Source organism: Antechinus flavipes, chromosome 2, assembly GCF_016432865.1.
Source record: "Antechinus flavipes isolate AdamAnt ecotype Samford, QLD, Australia chromosome 2, AdamAnt_v2, whole genome shotgun sequence".
NCBI lineage: Eukaryota > Metazoa > Chordata > Mammalia > Dasyuromorphia > Dasyuridae > Antechinus > Antechinus flavipes.
This window is the reverse complement of record NC_067399.1, coordinates 56,020,870-56,041,628: the sequence shown is the minus strand read 5'-3', so window position 1 is coordinate 56,041,628 and position 20,759 is coordinate 56,020,870. Positions and strand designations below refer to the sequence as shown.

The following is a 20,759-nucleotide window of genomic DNA, read 5'->3' as shown; positions in this document are numbered from 1 at the left end:
AAAAAAAAAAACCCTTTATTATTTGTTATGAAAACAATAGAAAGGACAACGTGGAAAGCAAAGATAATATCTGAAGACCTAGCTTACAGTGTGGACTCTGTCACTTAGCTTGGAGACATCGCCCTGAGTTTTTAGCTCTTTTATGCTCTCAGTTTCCTTCTTTACAGTTGGATATTAGTGCTTTCTTAACTTCTCAGTACCCTAAAATTTTTTCTAAGGTTCATCTGAGTTTCAGATGGAATGCTGGTTTGCATAAGGGAGGATGCTTTTACATTAGTAGTCTGCTTACCAATGAAATCTTACATTTTCCCTACATCATAGGCTTGCTACTAATAATAACTCCCATTCTTATAATGCTTTATGGTTTGTATGATACTTTCTTCACAGCATTCCCAATAAAGGAAGTAGAGCAACTATCACCCCAATTTTATAGATGAGAAACCTGGGACTCGGAGAAATGATTTTTTTCACATAGTTTGTGTGTCACAGCTAGTATGTGAACACAAATTTGTAAGTGCCACATTTACATAAACAAACCAAAACACTTTGTAAGTCTTTAAGACTTAGTACTGTGAATGATTAGTGTTACCAATGCAAAAAATTCTGTCTTTGGTCATAGAATCATTGGAATTGCTGTTTTTTTCCTAAAACAATAGATGAGTTAATTCATTTATTTAAGATTTTTCCTTCTTAAAATTCAAGTTTGGCTATCAAAGGTCTTAAAATGCATTTCTTCATTTTGGAAAAAAATTATCAATACAACTTGTCTCACCACAACAGACATTGTCTAATGAATGCCCAAACAAATTCCCTTATAAAGAACTTTGGCATTCTGAAAAATCTATAAGGAAATTAGGGGGAGAAGGGATAAAATAAGGTAGGGTATAGATTTGTGTCAGTTCAAGTATGTAAATTAAGGGAGAGGGCTAAAGGATCTGGTGGGGTAGAGAAAAATGTGTAGAATAATGGTTGTGGGACAAGGTATATATAGGAAAGGGATAAAGAGGGTGAGAAAGGATTGCATAGAATAAAGTGGGGTACAGAAGTGTATTTAGATTAATTGCAATGGGATAAAATGTATAGATTAATGGAATAAAGAGGAGATGAAAAGGTGGGGGGGAGAAGATGAGGGAAGGATCTGTGGATGGGAGAAGGTTAATAATTAGGCAAATTAAGGAGCAGAATTAAAGAAGAGTTAGCAGGGATAGAAAGTAAAAGATATATAGAAATAATACAACAAGGATCAGGAGTAGAATTTATTAGAAAAAAAGGTTGGGCTAGTAATCACTGATCTTAGACAAAGTCAAACATAGATTCAATCAAAAGAGAAATTTACAGTGCATGTCAGCCATATTAATATTGTTTTAGATGAATATTTACATATGAGTAAATGCATATGTGTCTAAGTATATGTGATTGTGTATGCATGTAGATCTATATATGTGTATATAGATATATGTATATAGATCTGTGAGTGGGTATGTGCTTAACTGTGTGTAGCCGGCTTGGGGGAGGTGAGGGAAGGATGGAAAGGAAAAAAAATAAAGTAAAAAGTATGCAGCAGAGAACAAAAGAATAATCTGCAAAGAAGCAAAGAAAAGATGGACATTCATGAATATAATTTCTTCTATTACTATATATGCTTTCTTGAAATGGAAATTTATTGTTATTTATTTTAGTATACATTGTTTTATGAATCATGCTGGGAGAGAAAGATCAGAACAAAAGAGAAAAATCATGGGAGAGAAAAAAAGAGAAAAAAGAAGTGAATATAGCATGTGTTGATTTACATTCAGCCTGCTCAGTTCTTTTTTTTTGGTTGCAGATGGCTATTGTTATTTATTTTGAATTTTCTCTGATGTTCTGCTGGGCACATAACAATGTTTTTATTCATTCATTCATGCATCCATATATTTATTTATTTGTTTTTTTTCTTTTGCTGTCTTTCTTTTTTCTATTTTGTTTTTTTTCTTATAGTGTATTTAATTCAATAAATAAAATTGTAAAACCAATTAGGTAGAAAGCAAATCATTTATAGGTTGCTCATAGGAAGAAGGATTGTGAGTGTCCTTTAATTTTGTCAAGGTACTGACATTGACTATTATCAATTGTCTAGTCTCTAAACGCTGTCTTTATTTACAATACAGTTAGTTGCCCTTTTGGCTTTTCTTCCTTCACTCTGCATCATTTCTTTTAAATCTTCCCATTGATCATTGACACAGTTTATGGGGACTGGGTTCTCTTTCTCATGACTTTTTTGGTTTTCTTCAGGCAAAATAGGGATGCCAAACAGCAGCTCTTCTAGTGAAGTTGCTGACATGAATTGCAGTCGATCTGAATTAGAGGATCTGATGAAAGAGGTAAGTAACCACTGCCTTCTAAGCTCTTATTCTCTGAAAAGTCCCTTTTCTTTTGGACCTCCCTGGAGTCTGACTTTTACAGTTATCCCTTTCACTCTATAACTTTCCCCATCATGGTTTCCCTATATCACAGTTCGGTATAAGAAATTAAATGGAAATTTTTGGGAATTTTGCCAAATTCATAGACAGCAATTGAAGGTCAGCAGACAACAGAAAAAAGTTTAGAAATTCAGAAATGCACAAAATATTGTATAACATCAACATATTTTATCTTTTAATATAATAATTCAGACTTCTTCTATGATAGGAAGGGAAGGCCAAAAAATTTTATGTGGGGTAGGTAGAATCGGAGGACGGAGTATTGTCTCCCCTTCCTCCCCTGCCCCCCAGATGTGCAAGGGATAACTAGTGCCTCTGCAAAGATGATGCCTTGAACTCTATTAATTTCAGGTTTTTGGATGGTTGATCATACAAGCTCCTTTTCATTGATTTCTACCTTCTAGACAGTGTTTTGAATAATAGAAGATATTGGAAGATTCTTTCAAATTAGTACATTGAAGATAATGCACAAAGTCCCATAACAAATGAGGTGACAATGTCAGTAAAATTGCCAATAATGAACAAAAATAATTTTTGGCATAAATTTATTTTATTATTTAAATTCCATTCACAAAATGATTTTTAATAAAAATGAAATGAAATTTAAATAATAAAATAAATTTATGCCAAAAATTATTTTGTTTCTGTGTGATAATGTTTATATCTATCTATCTATCTATCTATATATCACACAGAAACAATCTGATACAAGTGCATGTCAGGATGATACTAATCTTAACATAATCCCTAGTCTTTAGTGTAGCCTTTGGTAGACAAGGATCATTGAAAGTTCCTGAAAGGCCTTTGTATTAATTCCTAACTACTTATATCATGTAGGTGGAAGGGTTATCCATAAGTTTCCTGTTTTTTGTGTGTTACTTTCCCACTGAATCATCTCAAAGAGGAAGACAAGTTGATTGCCACATTAAGGTCACAAGAAAATCAAATTACCAAATGTTTCATAATCAGATTTGTGACTTAAATTTCAGAAGCAGGGCAGAAATCTAGAGCAGGTGTAGAAATATGACACAATAAATGTTGTTGTTGTTGTTTTTGTTTTTGTTTTTTTTTTTGTTTTTTGGGCAAGTTTTAGAGGACTTTGCTTTTAATTTACTCTTGATTGAAGACTATGCCATATGAAGAGTGGTTGGAAAGCAAAGCGAAACAAAACAAAAATATGGTTGATTTGGCTGAAAAAGACAAGACAAGGATGACATAATAGTTTTCTTCAAATCAATCAGTTAATAGTTGTTAAACACTTATTACATACCAGGAACTGTGCAAGTCACGGGGGACACACAGAGACACAAAATAACCCCCACTCCCAAGGAACTTAGTCTAATGGGGAGACAACATACAAACAACAATATGTAAATAGGTTCATACAGGATAAACTGGAGCTACTCTCAGTGATATTAAGTACTTACTGTGTGCCAAGTAGTGGTTGAAAGCTTGTTATGTAAAAGAGGATATTCTTTAGCTCTAGATACTCCAGATAAAAGAACTAGGATTAATAATTGGAAGTGGCAGAGGGACAGCTTTCAATATAGAAAAATCCTGACAATTAGAATTGTCCCAATGTGATGAGGTCCTTATCATCAGAAGTTGTGTGAATGGGCATCTGCTGAGGTGCTTGTGAACTGAATGATCTCCCATCCTGGAGGTTCTGTAATCCCGGGAACTTGGGCTATGTCCATAGGACACACACCAAAGTAACTCATTATTTTAATCAACCAAGTGCCTATTATGTTCTGGATACTGTGCTGGGGATTCAAATACAAAGAATAAAATATTCCTTGTTCAAAATGAACTTACAATGGAATGGGGAAGATAACAAGTACCCATAAAAATATGTATAGCATAAAGGAAATAAATATGGGAGCAGTTAGGGGGTGCAGTGGATAGAGCACCAGCCCTGAAGTCAGGAGGACTGAGTTCAAATCTGGTCGTAGACACTTAACACTTCCTAGCCGTGTGACCCTGGGCAAGTCACTTAACACCAATTGCCTCAGCAAAAAAAAAAAAAAAAAAAAAAAAAGTAACAAATGTGTATAAGTAAAATGCATATGTATATGCTAAACATGAGATAGTTTGGCATTAACAGTCAAGAGGAAGGGTTAAGAAAGAGATCTTTTCATTTATTCTACTTTCCAACTAATTTGATTTTCCATTCATTGCCATGCCTTTGTATTAGCTTCCTAGCATGTGCAGAATTCACTCTCCTTACTGAGCTTCTTGGAATCTTAATCTTCCTCCATTCAAGTGCCATATGTTATATGGAACTTCTCCTAATGCCCCTTGGTTTTCTCCCTAGCCTCAAGCTACCTTGTATTCCATCACCTATTTATATGTGTATCTGCCAGAAGAACAAGGATTCCCCAAAGGCCTTTTTTTGGTCCTTGTTTCTCCATTGCTTGGCTCAACACTTTGAGAATTGTTGGTCAGTCTTGATTCCATAGGTAGGGTTTTCTTGGCAAAGATACTGGAGGAGTTTGTGGTTTTTTTCCCCCTCAGTGCATCCATTTTGTCAAGTAATAAGAGATTAACTCACTTGCCCAGAGACACACAACTAGGAAATGTTTTAGGTTGGATTTGAACTCAGTTCTTCCTCACTCCAGCCCCAGTTCTCTATCCATTGGGTCACCTTGAGTTTAGTAATTACTTTAAATAAATGCAGAATTGAATTGACTTCTGTGGGGGAAATCTGTTATTGTTGTTTCATGGAATTCACTAATGAATTATTTCAAAATGGGTGTAGAGAACCACTTAGAGATATTTTAAACTCATACTGAAAACTGACCTCATCTTTCCCCCCAAACCCTGCCTTCTTCCAAACTAACATTTCTGTCAAAGGTACCCTCATCGTCTAGGCTCTCAGGTTTGTTGTTTCAACATTGTCCTTGACTTCCAACCACGCATGCAATTAGTGGTCAGTTCTTGTCATTTCTATCTTCACATTAGCTCTTATATCAGTCACACAGAAACCACCCTAGTTCAGGCTTCATTACTTCTCTTAGATTATTGTAACAACCTATTAATTTTTGGTCTTTATGTCTCAAGAGTCTTTCCACTCCAGTCCATCCTTCACATTGCTGCCAAAGTAAACACAGATCTGACTACATGATCTACCTACTCTATAAACTTCAGTGGCTTCCTCTTGCCTGTAGGAAAATAATATAAACTTAGTTGAGCTGTAAAAGCCCTCTGTCATCTGTCTCCAACTTACCTTCTCATTAGACCCTACTTTCCCTCTTGCCCTTTGAGATCCAACCAAACTGACTTTTTCTTGTTCTTCACACACAACACTCCATTCCCCATCATTATTTCTTTGCATTGGCCATTCTATATGCCAGAATACACTTCCTCCTTATCTCTAACTCATAAAGCCCCTCTCCTCTTTTAAGATTCAGATCAGTCAACTTCTTTTTTATGGAACCTTTCCTAATTCCCTCAACTGTTTATCCTTTAGCTTTTGTTGTTTAGTCATTTTCATTTGTGTCCAATTCTTTGGGCCCAGTTTTCTTGGACAAAGACACTAGAAATATTTCCTATTTCTTTCTCCAGCTCATTTTATAGATGAGGAAACTGTGTGAAGTGATTTGTCCCAGTCACAGAGCTAGTAAGTGTCTGAAGTCAGATTGATCTTGGGTCTTCTTCATTCCAAGTCTAGTACTCTATCTATGTGCCACCTAGTTACCCCTTATCCTTTAACTATTTTGTATATGCTTGTATATGTACATATATACACAGCATAAAATAAAATGAGTAAATACAAGCATATATATATATATACACACCTATATATATACCTACATATATATATTATGCATACTTGTCTTTCCTATTAGAATGGAAACTCTTTGTGAGTAGGGATTGTTTCATTCTTTGTACTTGTATCCATTGGATTGGGTATAGTGCTTAATAAATATTTGTTGATTGATATCTCATAAATGGAGAAAAAAGTTCTTGAAAACTAACTGCTAAACATGACATAAAGACATTAATTATAAAAGTCTTCGCCGAGCTACAAACTGAAAGCTAAATAATGGTACTTCTCTTCCTTCCTCCTCCACTTCTACTCCACCATATTGTATAGCCCATGGTAGATGAATACCTTGGTATAATTAAAAGGAGCCCTTCACCCCAGGAGGCCTGTAGGAGCCAGCCAATTCCAGACTGGTGGATCCAGCAATCCAGCACAGGTGAGAAAGAAGCATTTGCTACAAGATAGTGGATCTCAACATGTTTTGCTTTTTAAACCATTTTAACAACAACCACTAAAAAAATTGGTTGAATCCTGAGGATAATTTACTATACTCTTGTTATATTCTTTCCAATTTCTGCTTAAGGTGCCATTGAACAATTTTTAATGCAAATACCTTAGACCATCAGAATAAATCACTAGATAGGAACCATTGCTACAAGAGATTGGGGTCTTTTGCTCTCCACAGCAGTCTGGAGAATATGCTACTTATCACTTCCTACCTTTTTTTGCTATTATATTAGGAGAAAGCATTTAAGGAAACTCTGATTATACCCCTGCTGAGCTATCAGGTGGTGGCCCTTCTCCACCCCCCCCCCCCATGTGAGAATGGATATTCAGCTTCCCCTTTCCCTATTTTTAAGGCAAGAACCAGGTTTGAAAGCTTGGTTTGCAGTTCCCAAAAGGATGCTGTTACCAGTTGTAGGGCATGGTGATGTCAAGTAGATATGTGTCTGCGATGGGCAGAGGGGGACAAATGTGGGGAGAAAAGGGTTAGAGAACCATTCTGACTCTTTACTATAAATAATGTTGTATATTATATACTTGATACATTATATATATAAAGAAAATCCTTACATGAGTATTTAAAAATTACCTGTATTATATGTTACCATAATTGTATGAATTATATGGAAAATTCATGGACAATGGATGTGGTAGATAGTTTATTCTGTATTTATTCTGAAATTCAGAGGATGAGGTCATGGGGATCAAGTGATGTTGGGTTTAAGAATAGCTAAACATTCATATTCTTCAAGGCTTGCTAAGATTTTTGAGTACATTTAAATAATTCATCCCCACTGGACAGAGGAAGTACAAACCTCTATTCTGAGTCTGGGTGAGACTTTGCTTTTCTGCTCTTATGAAACCATGAGTCTATGTTATGGTTGGGAGGAACACTCAGAATTCAGCGGAAGTCTGTACTGTGGCCTAAAAACTTTTAAAGAAAATGTTTTTTTTTTTTTTTTTGAGGGGAGACAGGGAAGGATGTGTTGTTTGAATCTGTCTTTTATATCTTTAAATTTATTTTTTTTCCCTTCAAATAGCCATGCCTTTGATGACTGGGTACCCTGCTTATGAATCTCACCATCCAGGTAAAGTAGCAGATGGGTTGACTGTTAGCTGACAAGTCACAGAGTCATCTATGAAAGCTCTTCTCTCTCACTTCTCCTTGGCCTGGTGTTGACTGGAAATTCTCCAAGGCTGTTCCCAGGGAATATGTGGTTTTTTTAACCTTTCGATCTGGAAAAAAACTTTTAGTATGAGCCTACTGTTGCTTAGCTAAACTAGACCATGACCAACCATCTGTTGAAAGTCTAGTCTAGTCTCCTTTTCCTCTTACATAGTTGTATAGAAACCTCCTAATTGCTATGGGCCTCTCTGTGAGTTAACAAAATATTATGTACAAAATAAGCCTGGAAAGCAAATTAAGTGCCTTAGAGAAAAATGATTTAGAACAAGAGTGTCTGTGAACTAAAAAAAAAGTTTTTATTTCAAAACCTCTAATTTAAATTTAGCATTTCCTTCAATTATGATAAAAAACTTTTTTTTTAAAGAAATGGTCCATAATACTCAAAAAATTCAGAACTCCTGAACTAAAAGCTAGTTAATATTTATTTCTCCACAATTAGTTTTCTTTGATCAAGCTTTGGGTGCATTTATAATAATTCTTCAGTCTTTTCAGTTGAGTGTGACTCTTTGTGACCCCCATATGGGTTTTTCTTGGTGAAGATACTGGAGTGGTTTGCCAGTTCCTTCACCAGCTCATTTTACAGATGAGGAAACTGAAACAAGTGAAGTTAAATGATTTGTCCAGTTTAGAGTTCATGGCTTCATCCTTCTAAGACAATCTTGTTCACATCTCTCCTTTGATAAAGGAGGAAACTGAGAGAATTCTCCCTTTCCCCTCCCTCCTATAATTTTGCATTGAATTGTGTACAAACTGTTATCAATTCCTCTGAGTAATTATTGCTGAACATCTGTGAGTTGGATCAAGTCTGGAGATCCCTTTCTTTATGCAGAGCTATTTGATTTATATGTTTAGTCAGTCAACAAGTATTTTATTAGGTAGTTTATCTGCCATTAGGTACAATGTCAGTAGTGTTGTATTCAAACTAGCTAAGCTAAAGAACCCCAACTTTCTTTCCTGTAGTCAGCTGACATTATCTTCTCCAGAGATGTGAAAATTGCTTTGTATAATATGGGCTTTTGAAGAGTGATTTAAGAAACTATCCATAGCCTCAAGGAATGAATCAAATGTTGTAGTATACAGTCCTAGAAAGGAACTCAAAAAAATCAGTTTCAAGCGGAGAGGAGAAGGAGATATGACTAGACAACAATTTGTGTAGAAAAAGATCTGGAGGTTTGAGTGGAACCTTAATAATATTAATATTATTAATAATGTAAATCATATCCATAGTCATAATATAAAACTAATATGTCAATATTAATAATATTGATATGGCAATGAAAAGAGCTAAGGTCATTTTAATTTTATGAAAAGAACCTTAATTTATAGAGTGCTAACCTCCTTAGACAACATCCAGAATATTGTTTTCTGTTTTGGATTCCCTATTTTAGGAAGGATATGGACAAACGAGGTCAGCTACATGGCAGTGGACAGAGCACTGGGCTTGGAGTCAGGAAGACTCATCTCTATGAGTTCAAATGTGGTCTCAGACACTTACTAATTGTGTGACTGTAGGCAAGACACATAATCTGTTTGCCTCAGTTTCTCATCTGTAAAACGAGCTGGAGAAGGAAATGGCAAAACACTCCTGTATCTTTGTCGAGAAATGCGACCCAAATAGGGTCACAAAAAATCAGGTCTGACTGAAAATAACTGACCAATGATAGTCTTTTGACATGTTCACCTTTAATCACATTAACCAATTAGATTTGCTTTCTCTTGGATGGACCACTTTCTGTTTTGAAGAGTACATAAAATCAGAGTGCACAGTGGATCATTCAGAAAGGCTTTTATAGAAGAAATGATATTTGAGCGAGGCATTGAAGGATGGATACAATTGAAATAGAGTATAAAAGGAAAGGAATTCTCAGTGTCACCAAATCTGAATCTCACTCAAATCACCATCTGAATCTTCTGCCATGTTTGTCTTTGATTTAAGAGAGATGACCAAATGATTAAATCTTTATTACTAATCTGCTGGATTTATTAATAAAATGATTAAATTGCCCAGAAATTATCTCTTGAACCTTTTTAAACATCATACTTATTTTTCTCATTCCTAGAACTCAGTCTGATTTCTATTGTGTCTCTTCCACTCATGAAGTTAGTCAATCAATAAACATTGATTTAGTGCCAACTGTGCAAACTATGGCCATACAAAGAAAAGCAAAACAAAGTCCCCACCTGCAAAGAGCTAACAACCTAATGGAGGAAACAGCATGCAAATTTTAAACCATTCACCAATTTTGTTCAGGACTCAAGAGAAACATGATATATGGAAAAGTCAACTTCCTTCACCAACCCAGCTCCCTAAATTGGATTTGGAATTAGAGAGCTTTGGAATTAAATTGAAATGCTTTTTCTCTCTGTGATCTGAGCCAAATTCTTTAATATTTTTGTGCCTCATTTCCCTCATTTGAAAATTTGCAGTTTGTCCAGTTCTGGAATGGATTAGATTCAATAATCCCTAAAGTCCCTTTACCCGAATGCTTCTGCTCTCTATGATCCTTTCTAATTCTGGCTTGCAAGGCCATCTACAGGCTTATGTTCTTGTTTCTTCCTTTTCTACAGCTTACTCCCTGATGGTGATCTCTTTTTATTATGGAGGAAAATTAGTGGGCCACACTACCACTTCCTACCCTGAAGGCTGCCGGATCTCCCTGAGCCTCCCTCCTCAGCACCTGGAGAAGATGTATGGTTCCGAAAGTTTGGAGCTCATTTGCTTCCCGCCGGCAGACTTCATCCAGAATGACCGTCAGAAGCAGGTCACCAAGAAACTCTTTGGTCACCTGGAGCGTGGAGTCCTGTTACACAGCAACAAAAATGGTGTTTTCATTAAGAGATTGTGCCAAGGGAGAGTCTTCTGCAGTGGAAACTCCATGATGTTTAAGGACAGGCCCAACAAATTGGAACGGGATGAAGTGGTCAAAATTTTTGACACAAACCAGTTTTTCAGGGGTGGGTATAAGGTTTCTCAAACTTGAAATAGTGTCACCATCTTGTACCATTTACATTTTAAGGGCTCAGAGGCATAGAAGAGATACAGAAAGATGGGACTCCTGGTACCATAGGGATTACAAAGCACTTTGCTCACAGTTCCCACATGAGTATCATTCAGCAAGTCAACCAGCATTTATTAAATGCCTACTGTTGTGCTAAGTGCTTGGATTTCAAAGAAGGAGATTATGGTCAATCTGGGTCCCATAATCAGTAAGTTGAAGAGCAGAGATTTCTCAGTTCCCCATGTAGTGTTCTTTGCTCCAACCACTTGTGGGTCTACATATGTTACCCTGTTGAATTTTTTTTCAAGAATCCTGTGAGATAGGCAATGTGGTTTTTCATCTACATTTTATGGATGAGAAACAAGAAGCTTAGAAAGTTGAAAAATGACTAGACTAAGGTCTCTACTGAGAGATGAATTTTGAACCCAGGTATTTCATTGTTATTCAGTCTTTTCAATCATACCCTACTCTTTGTGACCCCCTTTGGGGTTTTTGGCAGAGTTGCTTGAATGGTTTTCTGTTTCCTTTTCTTTTTTTTAGTGTTAAGATATCTGAAGCCAAATTTGAACTTAGGTCCTCCTGATTTCAGGGCTGGTGCTCTATCCACCGCACCACCTACGTGCCTCCTTTTCTAGCTCATTATTCAGATAAGTAAACTGAGGCAAAGAGGGATAAATGGCTTCTCCCAGTCACATAGCTAGTAAGCATCTGAGGCCAGATTTGCACTTCAGGCTTGGCACTTTATCCTCTGCACCACCTAGCCCTTAGATCTTTCCACTTCTAATTTGGCATCCATTTAATTACCAATGATTTTCTCTTGTGACATTCATCAAGACCTTTTGACAGTGGGTCCTTCTTGTGGTTGGATTTGAAAGCTTAGAGTTTACATCATATGTGCAAGATTCAATCTAAGCACATCTTTTTTGACCTTAATTGAGATGCTGAATACTGTGAGGAATGTCAAGAAATAGAAAATATTTAACAGAAAATGGTTCTTTCCTTCATGGAGCTTGCAGTCTTTGGGGAGATTAGACCATATGTATACATTTGCAAAAAAAAAAAGCTTACTTTACAAGATAGTATGTGCTAAGTACCAGATGACAGTTATAGATTACAAATAGATTACAAAGATTACAAATAAATTACAGATAGTGATCAGGGGAAGCATAGGGTAGTAGAAAGATCATTGGACTTGAATTAAATTCACCTCCTGATTCCAATCCTTACTAGCTCTATGACTTTGAGTAAGGCCATAAGTACCTCATTTCTCTAAGACTCAGTTTCCTCATCTGTAATATTTTTGCATCAGATCTGTGATGTCTTCAATGTGGTGATCTCCTTTTTGAGAATATTTTTCTCTATCAATGCAAATTTATGACTGTTTTGTGACTTAAGGTTTGAAAGAGCTGGGACAATGAGAGGCCATGGGTCTGGGGCCATGGATCAGAGGTGGACTTGAATCCATTTTGTTCTGACTCCATGACTGTGTCTCTAGCTGTTCTGCCTCTCCATCCATATTATGGCATTAATGAACCTTCCATTGCTTATCTCACAGGGTGGTTTAGGGGGAAGGTGTTGGTAAAAGCCATAGAAATGCAAATTATTAGTAGTAATTCAGTGTGCACAGTGGATCATTCAGGAAGGCTTTTATAGAAGTGATATTTGCGCTGGGCATTGAAGGATGGATAAGACTGAAATAGAATAGAAAGGGAAGGAATTCTCAACAATACCAAGTGGGAGAACACAAAAAGTGTTTGGGGGCTTGGCTGGACCAAATCCACAAACATTTATTAAATGCTTACTATGTGCCAGACACAAGAATTTTATTTTTATCTTTTTTAGGGTAATAGTTGGGCATAAGGCTAGAAGGTTTCCACAGGTTTCCCTGTGATCTGAAACATTCAATATTGTTGTACTGTTGTATTCCTCCCAATTAGATCCATGTCTAGAAATCTTAGCACCTGGACAAATTCAGTTTGTGGGAGAAAAGAGGGAAACATGGTGAGCTAGTGCCATCATCACATTGGTCCCAGAGCTGGTCCTGGGTGCCCTACATGGCATGGATGCTCAGGATAGACCAAATGCTAAGACTCTACCCTGGATAAATGCAGTTCTGCAAGGGTGGCAGTTGAGGTGGGAGGAGGGAGAGACCAGGTGATGAGGATGCCATTAACAAGACTCTTGGGGAATGATGGTCTGGGGTTATGGAGAGTGAGGATATTCTTCTTTCTGTGACTGTGAAAGGTAATTGTACCTCATGATCCTCTGCCACAACTTTCTGGCCTTAATTTATAAAGAATCCCAATTTTATGAGTTTTGGGGTCAATTGTAATATTCTCTGTAGGGGTAAGGCACGGTGAGGGCCTGTTTGCCCTTGACTTAAAATTTCCCTTTTTGCCTTCTTGACAGAACTGCAGCAGTTTTACAACAACCAAAGTCAGTTTCCTGACAGCAGAGTGATGTTATGCTTTGGTGAAGAGTTCCCTGACATGACTCCATTGCGTTCCAAACTCATCCTTGTTCAGGTGAGAAACGGTCCATCCTTGCCTAAGCACACTGTTTGCTCATATGAAATGTACTAAGTCAAGGATGAGTTCTCAGGTGGGGTGGAGGCTATTCTGGGAGTCTGTAGCTGGCCAGGTAAATAGGTGAGCTCTTCCTGGGGGCCTCGGTGAAGTTGGCAAAGCTGATACTCAACACTTAAGAGTCTCTCTATTCTATGATCATGTCTAGCCCCATCCTATATTCTCTTTCTCACACAAGGCTTGTTGCCAATAAGGTATAAATGACTGACAAAGTTTCTTGGGTTCCATCTCCAGATGGAGAATTCTCCATTAAAGTCAAATAATGAAATTTCAGATCTCTTTCATTGAATTTGTGAAGGAGATAATTTGGAGGGCACCTTTGGGGTTCTTGAAATCCCACCCAATGGCTGCCTAGCATTGTTCTATCAAAACCAGTTGCTGACACCTGCAACAAATGACATTTGAGATGCTTGTTTTGGTCAGGAGTGAATTAATGAGTTGGAATTAATGACATTGGAGATGTCTGAAGGGGAGTTGAGAAACTGTAGGGGAAGCTCATCCCTGTCTTCAAATATTTGAAGACGTTAGAGGCAGATTTTTGGCTAGATGTGAAAAAAAATTCTAGCAATTAGTGGTGTCCAAGAGCAGGATGGGTTGTCTTGGGAAGGAGTGGGTTCTTTATCACTCAGTGTCGTCAAATGAAATGACCACTTGCCATGGATGTTCCCCAGGGTTTTCTGTCTGAATATACAGTTGGTCTCTATAAGCTCTGCTGTCCATTTCTGTGTTCTAAGATCTTGTGATGTTTTGCTTGACTCCAGACAGAACTAGATTTATGCAGGATGATCTCTAATAGTAATAGACTACATCTTCAACATATTAAGATTTACAAAAATTTAGTGAAAGTATATATATGTTGCTGAAGCATTTGGGGTTAAGTGACTTTCCCAGGGTCACACAGCTAGGACATGTTAAGTGTTTGAGGCCAGATTTGAATTCAGGTCGTCCTGACTTTAGGGCTGGTGCTCTATCCACTGAGTCACCTAGCTGCTCTCTCTCTCTCTCTCTCTCTCTCTCTCTCTCTCTCTCTCTCTCTCTCTCTCTCTCTCTCTCTCTATATATATATATATATATATATATATATTTAATTATAATAATAAATAAATCTATATAATTAAATAAATACAAATAAATAAATAAATAATATAATATAAATAATATAATAATTATAATACTAAGTAAATCTATATAATTAAATCTATACTTTTGCACTCACTGTCCACCATGATTAGGATGCTCTCCATTCTCATTGTTATCTCCTTATTTTTCTGCATTCCTTTAAGACAGCTAAAAACATACCTTCTTCAGGAGATACCCCCAGGCCTTCCTCTCCCCTCTCTCATGCCTTCTCTCTGAGACTGCTTTGTACTTATACTGCATATATTTTGAATGTTGCTTTGTAATTTGCATGTTGTGTCAGTCTAATGACATTAGATATTAGAAGGCAGGGAATATATTTTAAGTTTTCTTTTAATCTTTGTGCTTAGTACAACATTTGGTACCTAGTAAGGGCTTAAGAAAGGCTTGTTGCTAGACTGACCCATTTTACAGATGAGAAAACTGAGCCCCAGAGAGGTTATATTTGCTCTGGGTAATAAGCCTTATAAGCACTGGAAATGGAGCTCAAATCTTGATTTTAGAATTTAAACCAATCCTCCTCCCATAAGTCTGCTTGACTTTTCTAGCTTTAGAATTTTATGATGAATATATGTTCTGATCAAATCAATTAACATCTGTAAAAATGTATGTAAAATATGTAAAAATTAACATATGTAAAAATTTTACAGTGTTACATAAATTCTCACTGTTATTTTTGATTTAATCTCCAATTCTTTGCTTAACTCCAGGTGGAGCAGCTTTATGTAAAAAAACTGAGGGATGACATTGGAAAAAATTGCAGCAATGGCCTTATGCTGCAGACTCCAGAGGATATGGCCCAGTCTGAGCAAATCTTCAGATTCCAGGATATCTGCGGACCCCATCAAAGGCCCTTTTTTAGAGAAAATCAGCAGATCACTGTCTAGAGAACTCTTGTGTCTCTCCCCTATCCCAGTGGGCCCTCCACCTCTTATCCCATTTCCCATCATTGTAGTAGTAGTAATATTGTTCTAGGGGTTTTGGGGAGGAGGATTCTGTGGGGCATTCATTTGGGGAGAAATATTTTTGTCAAGTCCTTTATAAGCCAAAGTCTTGAAAAAATGAAGTTTGAAAGAAAAATGGAGTCACCTCTCTAGCCACTCATTGATGTATTTGGGTATCTGGGACAGAACTGCCCAGATCTGTAAATATTGTAAAGACAATCTACTATTTTCTGCATTTGGTTTGATTGTCATTTGCACTGAATTTTTTTTTCCTTCTGCATCTCGAGATTACTGATATTCCCAGTGTCTAGGAATTGCTGTACAAATATTCAGTGTCGGCAGCCTAAATAGTTGAGCAATGCACTTAATGAGGAAGACCTGAATTAAAACCCGGCCTTAGATATTTACTACCTATGTGGCTGTGAGTGAGAACTTGACATCCCTCAGCCTCAGCTTTCTTATTTCTCAAATGGGGCTAATATAGCTTCTATCTCACAGTATAAGCAGTTTGCAAACTATATAAACTCTAATGTTTAAGCTGTTTGTAAACACTGGTTAATAGTATCAAAGAACATCTGAGTAGGACATTTTGGTGATTGTCAGTCACCAGTAGCCAAGCTTTTGTTTTATTCATTCTTTTATTTCAATGCCATTCAAGAAACATTCATGAAGTGCCTTTTTTTTGGGTAAGGCACTGTGCTAGGCCCAAAGAATACCAAAAACCTTCCAATAAACAAGTCAAAATGGGCCTGCCTTCAAGGAATTTACATTTTCCAGTAGTTAAATCTGTACACCTGTGGCTACCCATACTGATTTCTGGATGGAAGTGCCTTTTCATTTTTAAAGCATTTTAATAGGGATTGTAGATTTTTGAGACACTAGCCCCTATCATATCAGAAGATTGTTGGAGGTACAGTAGAAAGTGGGTCTGACCAGGAGTCACAAGGCATGGATTCTAATGTCAGCTCTTGACTTTACCGTAACCTCATTAGTTGTATGTATTTCTTTATTTTTAAAATGGATGATGGTGAATTAGATATTTGAAAGACCCTTTTAACTCCCCCATTCTGTGCTCTACGAACTCCATTCCTCTCTAAAAAATCTGCTCTGATCTTTTTAAAAGCCCTACTTCATTATGTTATTTCAGGCAAATTACTTCACTTTTCCTTCATTTCTAAGGGTCCTTCTTATTTCTAATTCTTATAATGTAAGAAGCCATTCTAATGCCTACTATGTACTAGGTGTTCAGCACTGGGAAGATTGGTGCTTTTCTGATCTCAATGTGAAATCCTCAGCACTACCTTTTCCCTAACTTTATATCCTTCCCTTCGGTTCTGAGTGAAGGGAGAGTGTAGGGGCTATCTTTCCATGATATCCTTAGCCTCTTTTTATTCTCATCTCTTTGTCTGGTTTTAAGAATAGGCACAGAACCCTGGGATACATATATGTATATTTGCATTGTGTATAAATAATAGATATAAAAAACACATCAACAAGGATTTTTACAGATCACAGTTAAATTGAAGCAATTACTGGGGAGCTCTGATTTAAATTTGAATAACCAAAGAAAAATAATTCACTTTTTTTTTCTACTGGCATATTTTTGGGGGCAATGGGAAAATATTTTGTGGTTTAAGGAGCAGAGTAAGACATATAGTTCTGTATGTATATGTATATAAAGGACTACACCACTAGCAAAAAAGGCTTTGTAATGCTTGAAAATGAGATTTTAACATTAAAAATAATCAAACCTGTTTTAAAAGTCTGATGTAAAGTAATAGCAGATTCCAATCTGTGTTCTTTTCAGCTCAAAATGAATGTCAAAATGTACATCTTTAATGTGCTAAATGAATATTTATTTTATGTCCATTTAAAAAGTAGCTTGGTTCCCTCTTTTTTTCTCCTCACTCTGGCCTTGCAAATAAAATGTTATATTTTGTATTGATTTGGTCTCCTACCTTTGGTTTTGTTGTTGATGATTTGTGTGTATGTGTGTGTGTGTGTGTGTGTGTGTGTGTGTGAAATATAATTTCTACCATACTCTGGATACTCTGTAGTCCAATTAAAAACACATTTAAAACAAAAACCTGCCAATCTCCAAATCTTTATTAAGGAGGATTAAAAAAATGTTTCCACCTCTTCACACAGTGGTAGAGAAAGACCTCAGTCTTGCCTTCAAGCTCCCAATTTCTCTACTTATATTAACTCAGGGACTTTCTTTTTTAGGGGGTAGGCAGTGGAAGTGGGTTGAGCATTTATCAAACAAAGAGAAAAGTGGGAGGAAATAGGAATGAAGTGAAGCCAGCTTTATAGAATAGAATTGGGTTAAATAATTGCATTTTCAATCTCACTGGGTTGTTGACTAAATTATAAATTCTCTTCCTTTTCTTCTCCACTTCTTTTTGCCTTCTCTTCTTTCTCTCTGTCTCTGTCGCTCTCATTTATTCTCTGTCTTTTTTTATCTCTCCCTCTCTCCTCCTTTCTTCTTCTCTCTCTCTACACACACACACACACACACACACACACACACACACACACACACACACACATCCTGGCTATGTGGGTTTCTGGAAGATACCATCTCAGATGACATTTGCTTTCCTTCTTGGGACTGAACCTATCTGGAGCTCTGAGCCAGTCAGGGGTATAGGGCTCAAGACAGTAGAAATCTGTCTGCCAGGAATTTTCACACTGAGATCAATAAATCACTAAGTGATTTTAGGGAGTGCCTTTTAGGTGCCAGACACTATGCAAGCACTGGGCATTCGGGTGCATGGAATCAAACAATATTGGACTGCAAGAAGCTTATTGGGAGGGGGGTACTTAGAAAAATAGACTGCAAAAAATATAAAATGAAAGATACCAATTTTTAAAAATTTAATTGTTTATTTTTTAACACATTGCTTTATGAATCATGTTGGGAGAGAAAAATCAGAGCAAAAGGGAAAAACCATAGGAGACATAAAAAAAAAAAACCAAGAAAAAGACATGAACATAGCATGTGTTGATTTACATTCACTCTCCTTAATTCTTTTCCTGGATGCAGATGGTGTTTTCTGTACAAAATCAATTGCGTTTGCTTTAGATTACTGAACCAACTTTAGATTAGATGAACCAAGTCTTTCATAGTTGATCATTGCATGTTTTTGCTGTTACTATGTACAATGTATTCCTGGTTCTGCTTATTTTGCTAAGCATCAGATCATGTAAATCTTTCCAGGCCTTTCTAAAATCAGCTTGTTCATTTTTTTATAGAAAAATTGTCTAGAGCCACAATAGTAAAGGTATCCCTGGAAAAAGTATAAGATCTATTTGTGCTTGGAGAACTTTGCTAACCAGATCTGGCTCGGCTTCTCCATCCCTCCCCCCGCCCCCAATGGTGGCAAGTCTTCTGAGACACTGGAAGATGTGTCTAACTTTGCTGATTACTAGGACCAAGAATCTTGGCAGAAAAGCGTGATTGCTGATTTCTAAGAAAAGCATCTGGAGAACATCTACCAGACATTCTACTATCTGTTATCTACTATCTGAATACCCCTGTATATCAGGTATTGATTATTGTTAGAATACAGATATAAGTAATGTAACTTAGGCATTTGTAACCAATTACGTAGACCTTAGATGCATGTAGATTTGCATAGGTGTAATCCTGAATAAATCAGACTCCTGTTTTCATCATTCTGCTGAGTCCTGCCTCTTCACTCCTTGGCTGTGAATCAGGGCACAGGACTGGCACCTGCAGCTCTCCCATGAGCAGATCCAGAAAAAAATAACATTTCATTATCTGCATATACCACAAATTGTTCAGCCATTCCCCAACTGATGTCCATCACTCCTTTTTCAAAAGTTGCTGTTACAAACATTTTTGCACATGTGGCTCCTTTTCCCTCTATGGTTTCCTTTAAATACAGACCCAGTAACGGCCCTGCTGGGTCAAAGGGTATGTATAGTTTTATAGCCCTTTGGGCATAATTCCAGATTGCTCTCCGGAATGGTTGAATTGAAAACCTAAAGTAGTTAAATATAAGGCAGCTTAGAAGGAAGGGCACAAGGAGTTAAGAGGTGTCTTAAATAATGGTGTCTGATCTGCATGATTAGGGAAGAAAGGGATCTTTCTGAGAGAAGGGTAAGGAGAAATGCATTGTGGGCACATGGGACAGCCAGTGCCATGGCTGAAGGGATATGTGTAAGGTACAAAAAGAAAGTCACTTTGGCTGGATTTAGGAGAGCAACAAGAGAGCATTGTTCAGCAAGGTTAGAGAGGTTGGGGTCAGCTTGTAAAGGGCTTCAAAAGTTCCTCACCAGAGATTGCATTTTATCCTAGAGGTGATAGGAGCCAATGGAGTTTATTGAATAGGAAGATTCCATGACTAGTCATGTATTTAAGGAAAATGATATTGGCAAAAATGGAGACCAGAGTGGAGAGAGCTTTGAACAGGGAGACAAATTAAGAGGTTGTTGTAATGATCTTGGGGAGAAGAAAGATGAGGAGGGCTGGAATTAAAGCGGTTACTGTGTGAATAGAGAGAAGGGACTGGATGCAAAAAATGGTTTGAAAGTTGGAATGGCAAACTTGTATGACTGATCAGAAATATGGCATGAAGAAGCTTGAGGAGGGGAGTCTAAATGCCATGATCACAAATTTGATTGACTGGGAGGATGTTACTGTCTTTAACAGGAATCTTCAACAACCGGAAAGTAAGAAAATTTGGCAGAGGGGAGGATTGAGACAAAAGATAATAAGCCCAACTTTAGACATGTTGATTATAAAATGTCTTCTGGATGTTCAGTTTGAAATGATGGTGATCATGATGTAGGAATTAAACCCAGAGGAGAGCCTGAAGTTGGCTGTTTGAGGTCTGGTAGTCATCTGCATGGCAATGAGAATTACAATTGTAGGAACATGTAGCACATTTGCCATAAGCTGTTGTGAGGAAATGAAATGTCAATTGGAGTCAGAAACTAGAGACTGTATATTTGAGAGCTGAGGTGCAGCAGCCTTCAGCTCAGCTGATTGAGCCCCGGGTGGGGTGACTGCCTCTGTTTTCAGTTAAGAGGTCAGAATGGGCTTACAGTAGTAGGGAGGAAGTGTTTGGGAATTGGGTAGGTCAGCAGAAATCTTGGTGAAAAGATTTGCTGACTTTGCATTTGGGAAAACAGGTACCAGGCCAGAAAGTAT

At 37.1% G+C, this 20,759-nt stretch overlaps 1 protein-coding gene across 2 annotated transcripts in view; it reads left to right on the top strand.

Moving 5' to 3' along the window:
• IRF8 (interferon regulatory factor 8) overlaps window positions 1-17,525 on the top strand; it is a 72,366-nt gene extending 54,841 nt beyond the window's left edge. For both annotated transcript variants that reach the window (XM_051974838.1, XM_051974839.1), the window contains exons 4-9: window positions 2,272-2,360; window positions 6,556-6,661; window positions 7,770-7,817; window positions 10,484-10,870; window positions 13,324-13,439; window positions 15,347-17,525. In XM_051974838.1, the coding sequence (XP_051830798.1) occupies window positions 2,272-2,360; window positions 6,556-6,661; window positions 7,770-7,817; window positions 10,484-10,870; window positions 13,324-13,439; window positions 15,347-15,523 (923 nt within the window). In that variant the 3' untranslated portion in view covers window positions 15,524-17,525. The remainder of the gene's footprint in view (window positions 1-2,271; window positions 2,361-6,555; window positions 6,662-7,769; window positions 7,818-10,483; window positions 10,871-13,323; window positions 13,440-15,346) is intronic.
• Window positions 17,526-20,759: the final 3,234 nt, after the last annotated feature.